Consider the following 9,244-nt stretch of genomic DNA (forward strand, 5'->3'; position numbering starts at 1 on the left):
AGCATTCAGGAGACCTAAGTTTGGCCACTAACCAACTGTGTGACTTTGGTCAAGTCAGGGAACCTCTTTGTTTCCTTCTTCGTAAAATGAATGGGTTGGACTCGATGACCTTTAAGATACCTTCCAGTTCGAGATTGAGTATCTTATGAGTTAGCTGTCCTCGAGGTTTCTACCAATTTTCATGGTCGCTGATTTTATAACTTCTCTCCACTGTGATCTTCCACCATCAAACCCCCTAAAGGGAGATTATATCTTATTTTAATAGCCTCACAACTATCTCACACAGTTAAGCACAAAAAGGACATTTTAATGAATGTTTCGTAGACTGGTGTATGCCTTTGGTTTTTTCCCCAGACCAAATATCAGAAGAATGCCTGGATAGCTAGCTATCTCCAGGGACTTCTACTTTCGAAACCTCCCGGAATCCTTTTCTTCTTCCAAAGGAATTCCAAGGAGATTTTTCATTGCCCTATTAGTTGTAATACACAGTGAATGTGGTTTCCAAACTAAATTTAAAACTCTCCTTAATAGCATCGATTACATGCGCGACCTTGGGCCAGTCACTAAATCGCTCAGAGCCTCAGTTTCCCCTTCGGTAAAATTAGAGGGTAGGATTAGGCGTTCTCAAAAAAGCCCTACAGTTCTTAAAATCCTCTCCTAAGAAGAACATAGTGTATTTAATTCATGGTTTCCTGTACCTCGTTGGCTCCTTGTGAAAAATGTTCATTAAAAATCCCGAAGCCAACGAGTGGATTTGGTCTGTGCCAAACTAGCATTTACAGCTCTCTCCCTCTGTCGAGTCGGTTACATCACTTAACACAGAAATCCCAGTAATGCCTTGCAGCAGGGCAGAATCAAAAGAGGAGAAGGAGAAAGGAATCGGAGCCAAAGGAGAAGGTGGGGGTGGGGGTGGTGAGGTAAAACCATTCTGCGGTACTGGATAGGGGTGTCGCTCCTAATGCTTTTCATTCTGATTGGCCAAAACGCAGAACAGAGGTTGTGGCCTCCCCTTTGCAAGCTGGCTGCCTCGGGACCAATAGACAAAGACTTAACTCAGCGCAGAGAAGGCGAGCCGCCCAGCGAACCCGCAGTGAGCGGGTTAAGCGCCTCCTTAAGCGCTCATTCAGTAGGCAGCGGGCAGTGCTAGCTCCTACCGTGGGATTGAAAGCACTAGACTCTGGCATCAGTCTCGCACTCCTCTTTGGATCTTGATAAAGCTCCGGTCGCTGAGTTCTGAGACCCTCCCACCCTCTCGGATTGTCAGGTCGTTGGGGTTTTTTCCCCCCTTGTCTCTTCCCCAGCTGGTTCATCCCCCTTGGCACTCTTTCCTCTCTTTTTTGGAATCCAGTTTCTGGTCACAAGAGATGGCCACAAAGATCGACAAAGAAGCTTGCCGGGAGGCGTACAATCTCGTACGGGATGATAGCACAAATGTCATCTGGTAAGCTTCGGTGTACTTGTCTGGTTCCCCAATCTGCCCCGGCCAAGGCTATCTCGACCTGCACAAAATGCAGTCCAGCCCCAGAGGCTCTACCCTCCTCCCGTTAGGTGGAGGTGAACTTGTAATTGATTTCACAAGTAGTGAGTTGGTCCCAGGCTCTGCACCCAATAAAAAGGGGGCCAGACAGAAAGATAGATGGGTGGCTGGCTAAACCGAACCATTTTCGAGTAGCAAACGGGTTTAGGTAAAGACACCGCCTTTTAAATCTCCCCTCCTAAAACCGTTTTTAAAGGCGTCCATCCGTTTTCGCTTGGGTTTTGATGGCCCCTTGGAAGCTTGTCACCATTCAGATCCAAATGTTTCTTGTTTTTTTCTTTCTTTCGTCCTGAAGGGTGACTTTTAAATACAACGGGTCCACCATTGTGCCTGGAGAACAGGGAACCGAGTACCAATCCTTTATCCAGGAATGCACAGGTAAGCGCACGCCAGCCCTGCGTTTCGATCACGCACCAGCGAGTGCATTTATGCCTGCGTGTTGTCAGTTGCTTGTGCAAACTCGGAAGGCGCCCATTTTCCTGACCCGAACCCCTCGGCTGGAGGGCGGAGGGACTGGATCAGAATGTTCTTACTGTCCGCTCTAAACCTGTAGGCAGTGGTCCGAACACCTTTGGGAACCTACTGACTCAGGACTCCCGACCCCAGCGCAGCCTCTGCTCCGCATTCGCAGGGTTCCTGTTACTGCAGACTAGCTAGGAGTCACTTTTGTAACTAGGCAAGGCTGTCCCATTGTCTTTCCCTCCTTTAGGGATCCGGTTTAAGTCACGATTTCAAAAATTCTTTTCTCTACTTCTGCCATCAGAGAAATTACGTAATGTCGTGATATCTCCGCAGATTACTCATAATTTACAAAGCCTTAGACTCAAAACTTGCTAGTCCTTGGACTTGGGAATTCCTTAGTGGAGAGTGAGATTGGGGTGTTTCCCCCCAGTCCCTCCTCCTTTAGATTGCTCTCCTTCCTGGAGTGCAGGGACTGTCTCTCGCCTCCTTTTGTATCTGCTTTGCTTAGCACTTAGACAATAGTACCCTGCACGTAGTAGGCTTAATAAATATTTAAAAATGGATTGATTGATTGCTCCACCCTTAAACTCTGCTCAGTTAAGATTTCGCTGGTTATCAGTTAAAGCGTGAGATGGAGCCAAACGATATTTCTGCCCTGGAGTGGTTGTTTTGGGGGTCTTAGAGCTGTTATAATCAGACAGTCCTCCATTGCCAAGAGGGGCTTGAGTTTGGGGCGGGTCCTACCTCTGAGGAAAGGCCAGGAGCCCAGCCCAACAACCTCCTGGATTGGCTGTTCCCACCCCACCTACCCCTGCGCTTCGGCCCCCTGAGCAACCTTAGTGTAGTTTAGAGAGACCCATCGTCAAATTGTCGCCTGCTAAGAATGGATGTACTAGAAAGAGTTGCATCCCTGGAGGGAGCAGATAATGGTGAAAAAGCAGTTCCTTGAGATTTCCAAGTGTTATAATCACATCTGAAATGTCTCCTGGGATTATGCTTCTGAACATATGTCTAGTTTCTCCCAGAGTGGTGGAGTCATCCTCTGCTCCAATTCAGAATCTGAAAACCTAGCTTGTTAGCTTTGCAGCAGGTGGAGTGGATTTAACCTCAAAGCAGAACGGCAGAATTCGTTTTCTTTCTTTCTTTGGTGGTTTAGCAAATCACAGGTAAACTCAGAAATATTTTGGGGATGTGCCAGCCCAGCACATACTGAAGATCACGTTTCTCACCCTTGAACTTTGGGAGCTCATGCTTGAGCTTAGGAAATAGGTCTCATCTGAAAGCTGTTTGGCCATTAACCAGCCCCTCAGGAAAACAAAGCAAAACAAAATAAAAGAAAATGAAAAACTCTAAAAGCCAGACTAGTGGCAGGCAACAGTAAGGTTTAGTCTCCTGGCCAAATGGGAGACCTTAGCAGTTGATGAAAGGGGACCACTTTAAAAAATTTTAATTAAACTTTAAAATTTTAAAAAAAAATTAAAAAAACACTTTAATTATACTTTCTCCAGGACTGGCGGTCAGAAGATCCCTTCTTTTGCCTCCTCCTCCCCTTCAGAGTTCCTTTCCCTCTTCATTTGGATTGGGGGGGGGTGGCCTTTTGCTAACTAGCGTTTGTGGCTGTGGTGCTGAGCAACACTGAGTTGTGAGCTAAAAATGTTTCCTGGGCTGTTGCTGAGCCTTACAAGTGACAAGTAGAACAAAAAACCCCCAATCTGCTTCAGAAAGGGTCTGCTTTTGCTCCCTAAACCATCTGTTACCCTAATGCAAAGCATGTGTTATGGCTTCCCCTCACTCAGATATCCTTAAGACTATCTAGGCCCCCCTACCCCTCCCATGGGCAGTGTTTGGATTTACCGTAGTTAATCTGTGTGACACAATGTTATGTGACAGCTTTATCAGAGGTTGAGAAGCTTCCACATGGTCCTTGCTGAATTGTCAGCCACTTACAAACTCTAGGAGTCTCTTCCTGGCAGGTTTCACAGTTAAGCATAATAATATCAGTGTAGTATTTTGTAACTAGAACGTATTGGCTTTGACTCCATCCGTACCTGGGGGAGGATAGCTCTGTTTTACAGATGGGAAAATCAAGGCTCAGGGAATGTAATTTGCCCAAGGTTTCACGGGGACTAAAAGGTGGAGCCTGGGCTTGAACCCACATCATCTGCGTCTTCCTCTTTCCAAGATCCCCTAAAGTAGGAACTGAAGCTTTGGTTATGAAATAGATCAGAAAACCTGCAATTAAACAGATGGAAAAACCTGCATTTCTGTCAGCTGGGGTTCTTTCTGAGCTCTTCCACAAAGAGAATACACCAAGTCACAAACCACAGAGCAACTGTTCTCTCCCTCCTCTTGGGACATACCTTCGTGATGTGAATTTGCTACCAGTCCCTGACCAGAATTCAACTCCTGAAGATTTGTAATGGGGGGCAGATCTTTACAAGGGGATGAAATCAATATTCCTGGGGAAGAAAACAGAAGAAAGGAAAACAGAGGGACTTTGGTTAGTGGAAAGAATTGAATTGTGCCATTCAGTCAACATGAACTAACATTTTTCTGCAACACATTTGGAAATAGTCTAATAGTAAAACTCGGAATAACAATACCCTAGGCAACCAAACCTTGAAAGAGCCAAAGGGTTTTTTTAAATTCTTGGGGGTGGGAGTAAGGGTTTAAAACTATACTCTAATAGTCTGAAAATGAAACAAGTTTTAGGACGTATTTATCTGGTCCTAGAAAAGCAACGTAAACCTCTGATACCTCTCAAAAATCATAAAAATAAGAATCATCGTAAATCATTTATTTATTGACCTCTTTTTAAAAAAGAGGTGCTGACATGGACTATGGAAATAGATTCTCTATCAATTCTATTGCTGCAAGATAAAGTCTTAGTCTTAGAGGAGTTAAACATGGGATAGAACTCTCCTGGGGTGGGGTGGGGGGCACCAACCAGATTCAAATGTAATTGAGAAACATTTAACAAAAAAACATTTAATAAAATATAGACAACACCACATTTTAAAACTAAGTCATTGGGACAGCTAGGGAGCACAGTGGATTAGAGCACGAGGCCTGGAGTTGGGAGAACCTGGGTTCAGATTTGACCTCAGATAATTGCCTAGTTGTACGAGCAAGTCACTTAACCCCATTTGCCTAGCCCTTGCTTGCCCTTCTGCCTTAGAGTTGTTTTTAAGACAGAAAAGTAAGGATTTAAAAACAGAAACAAACAAACAAAAAAAAAACTAAGTCATTATGAAGATCTCCAGGGATCTTTATGCACCTTTTAATCGTCCCTGTTTCAATTTGAGTTTGATGCTGCCAGTCTAGAATAGTTAGGGGTTCAGTGACTGGACCAAGATCACAAAGGCAAGGTGTATTAGAGGTATGACTTAAAGGGCTTCCTGGTTTGCAGGCTGCTCTCTTGTCACTATGATATGCTGCCTCTTACTTGGATATGGTTTATAATTAATTTGGGAAAACATTACTAGAGAATTTCAAAGGGCGCTGTTCTTATCTTCTATAGATTTAGTAACTGAACTCCAAGGATCTTTATAAGCAGCAGCAAGATTGAGCTATAGAATAATAGAAGCAAGCAACTTCCTTCATCCCCCTGCCACTCCTCCAAGGTCAAAGTAGACTTTGCCCTACTAGCCTGAAATCTTAACATTTAGAGACATTTATTGGAGTTTCAAAGGCTTATTAGTCTTCTTCTCTTTTAAAATAACCTTTACCTTCCGAATTAGTTTCAATTCTAAGACAGAAGTGTGACAAGGGCTGGGCAATTGGGATTAAGTGACTTGTCCAAGGTCATACAGCCAAGAAGTATCAGGGCAGAGTTGAACCCAGGTCTTTCTAGCTCTAAGTCTTGTTCTTTATCTGGTCCTAGAAAATCAACATATCCACTTGAACTACCTAGTTGTCCCAGGCTTATTAGTCCTCTAAGATCCCTTTAAGAATATAAGTATCCTTGGGGAGGGAGGAATAATCATAACCTTTTCACTGCATAGTACATGGTAGATATTTTATCAGTGTTCAGTGAATATTATCAACACATACCTTGGAAACCCTGAAGTAATAAGACCTGGGATGAAGGCCAGGGAGAAGGTCAAAATCCGATTTCAGTATTACTTAGGTTTGTTTCTGATTTTTTTTTTCCTTTTTCCTTTTTTTTTTTTTAAACTTTCTAACTAGATCTATAACTGAACCATTGTGGGGACTCTCCTTGGCATGAGTATTTCCTCCCCCAACTCCAATAGGCAACTCTGTAATATATGATTTTAGAGAGTTGTTTGGGTGTATCAGAAGGTGAAATGACTTGCCCATAGTATGTGGTAGTCTTCTTGACTTTGAGGCCAGTCACTACCCTACCCTCTTTTTATCATGGGAGATTTACTGGATTGTAGATTTAGACCAAGAAGGGATTTTACCAAGTCTCTGGTTCACTCCACCCTTTTCCTTCACAAAGGAGGAAACAGACCCAGAAAGTCTAGTATCTTTCTGGTTGTTTAAACTTATCTAGATATCTTTTTTCAGAAGTCTAGGTGAATCATCTGCTAGATTGGTTACATTTTACTCTGTCAGTCTGATTTAAGAAGAATTTTTTTAAATACCTGAGTTCAAGACACACAGGTGTCCTAGTCCGAAGCTTTCTTTTTCTAGCCCTATGGAAGATGAGCTGGTAGCATCACAGTCATAGAATTTGGAACTGGAAGGAATCTTAGAATATAGAATGTTAAAGCTGGAAAAGGACCTTAGAGATCATGCTGTGTAATCTCTTAATTTTACAGGGTAAGAAACTGAGCCCTAGAGAGAGGTTACCTAGTTGCCTAGTGATAGTCAAGATAAAAACCCAGACTTGTGCTCATTAGTCTGTACCACACAGAACGATAGCATAAGACAATGAATAAAATTGGCTCAGTTGAGATACATTTTGTACCAGCCCTCCCCCACCAAGAGAAGACAATAAACCCCTTGGGAACAGGGACTGATTTTTCACTTTGTCTTTATATTCCCAGTACAATGAATTAAATAAGCTCTTTTAAAAATTGATGTCTTTTTTTTTATCACCCAAATTTACCTTAGTGTCCTTCTCCCTCCTAAAGAACCATCTCATATAACAAATAATTATTTTTAAAGAAAAAAAAAGCAAACTCTTCTGTGTATCCCCAAAACTGGGGAAAATGAGCAGTGGACTACACCCATGAATCTCCCACCTCTGCAAAGGAGTAGGGTAGAGCTATCTTCTCATCTTTCTTCTTTGGAGCTTTGCTTGGTCTTTATAATTTTGTAATATATTTACTGTTGATTGTTTATGGTTGTTCTTTCACTTGACTTTGTTACAAACCATTGCATATATTGTTTTCTTGGCTCCATTTATTTCATTCTGCATCTGTTCATGTAAATCTTTGACTTCTCTGTATTCATCACATTCATTGTTTCTTATAGCATAGTAATATTCCCTTATTTTTATTTGTGAACTATATTTATTTTAGCCATTTCCTTATGCGTGGGCACTGACTTTGTTTCCAATTCTTTGCTATCACAAATATCTGTTATAAACATTTTGGTATATATCAGTGGTTTCCAAACGTTTTTGGCCTACCGCCCCCTTTCCAGAAAAACTATTACTTAGCGCCCCTGGAAATTATGAAACTATTTATTGAACTCAGAATAGAATGTAATACAAAAAAAGTGTGGCCATCACCGCCTCCCTGGATCACTGCAGCACCCACCAGGGGGTGGTGGTGCCCACTTTGGGAATTACTGGTATACATGGATCCTTCTTCTTTTTCTTTTTTTTAAACCCTTAACTTCTGTACATTGGCTCATAAGTGGAAGAGTGGTAAGGGTGGGCAATGGGGGTCAAGTGACTTGCCCAGGGTCACACAGCTGGGAAGTGTCTGAGGCCGGATTTGAACCTAGGACCTCCCATCTCTAGGCCTGACTCTCAATCCACTGAGCCACCCAGCTGCTCCCATGGACCCTTCTTCTTTGCACTGACCTCTTTTGATGTATAAGCCTAGCAGTAGAATTTCTAGATCAAAGGATTTGTACGTTTTAGTTATTTTATTTGCATAATTCCAAACTATTTTCCAAAGTGTTTGTACTGAATCTCAACTCCACCAATGTGCATTAGACTCATCATCATAAATATTTGTTGGATAAACATATAGAAGGTTAAACTGGAAGTTTGTTTGAGAGAGAAAAATAATAATGCTGCTGCTGCTGCCGACAGTGGCTAGTATTTATACATCACCTATTTGCCAGTCACTGTGCTAAACATTTCTGAATCTAGACATCACACTCAATTTCTTGAATGAGCCATTACCTGATGCATTTGTGTATGCTAAGTATATACTTCCTGAGTGAGTCTATATCAGTTAAGATTTAGGGAAAAACATAATTACTTTGTGGCACTTCTCAATGGCTTGCTGGTCGAGGTAAACTTTCCTGGTGTCTGAGGATAAAACCACTCATCTCATACATGGGCTTTATGACAGTTGTCTTCCCAGGCACCATCTTACATTTAGGATTGGACCTCTGTTGAGGTTGGTTGATCTTCCAGAATGAAAGTTGCTGGTTGAAAGGGTTGAGCTTACTGGAATGAAGGACTAGGTAGGCTTCACCAAATTTAGAAGTGGAACGGACCTTAGAGAACCCCTAGTACTACCTGCTCATTATATGTGGCTAAGGAAACAGGGCCAGGAAAAAGAAAGTGACTGAAAGTAGCAATACTAATAGCTACCATTTATATAGTACCTCAATATGCCAGTCATTGTGCTAAGTGCTATGCAAATTATGATCTCATTTGATCCTCACAACTCTGAGATGTAGTTCCTCTAATTTAACAGTTCAGGAAACAAAGAGACAGAGGTGACCTGTGCCCAAGGTCACACCACTAAGGAGTGTGTTAGGCTGGATTTGAACTCAGGTCTTCCTGATTCCAGGCCCAGTGCCCTATCTACTGCACCACCTAACTGCCTAGTTAACAGGACTAAGATTAAAATCTAGTCTTTCTCATTCTAAAATCAATGTTCTTTCTACTATCCTCATTTCTTTCCATATTTCATTTCCATATTTCAAGGCTCAATAATTTCACTCCTGTTACTCTTCACTCTATATCTTAAATGGTTTGACCCCCTCCCCAAATCTACCCTCTGACTAATCTCTGCTAAAGAATCATCAGTATTTAACTAGGCTGGTCTTCAAATGATAAACAGTTCATTCAGACCTTTACCCTCAGTTTTG

The 9,244-nt window shown here is 42.2% G+C and overlaps 2 protein-coding genes across 2 annotated transcripts in view; one reads left to right on the forward strand and one right to left on the reverse strand.

The window, feature by feature from the left end:
- The window catches only part of KLHL36 (kelch like family member 36), a 57,029-nt gene extending 55,719 nt beyond the window's left edge, over positions 1-1,310 (reverse strand). The window contains exon 1 of the mRNA XM_044659405.1: positions 1,049-1,310. Within this exon, the coding sequence (XP_044515340.1) occupies positions 1,049-1,310 (262 nt within the window). The remainder of the gene's footprint in view (positions 1-1,048) is intronic.
- Positions 1,092-9,244, forward strand: part of COTL1 (coactosin like F-actin binding protein 1) — a 76,504-nt gene continuing 68,351 nt past the window's right edge. The window contains exons 1-2 of the mRNA XM_044663204.1: positions 1,092-1,441; positions 1,833-1,915. Coding sequence (XP_044519139.1) covers positions 1,365-1,441; positions 1,833-1,915 — 160 coding nt within the window. The 5' untranslated portion in view covers positions 1,092-1,364. The remainder of the gene's footprint in view (positions 1,442-1,832; positions 1,916-9,244) is intronic.

This window comes from Gracilinanus agilis, chromosome 2 (assembly GCF_016433145.1).
Source record: "Gracilinanus agilis isolate LMUSP501 chromosome 2, AgileGrace, whole genome shotgun sequence".
In the NCBI taxonomy this organism is placed as follows: domain Eukaryota; kingdom Metazoa; phylum Chordata; class Mammalia; order Didelphimorphia; family Didelphidae; genus Gracilinanus; species Gracilinanus agilis.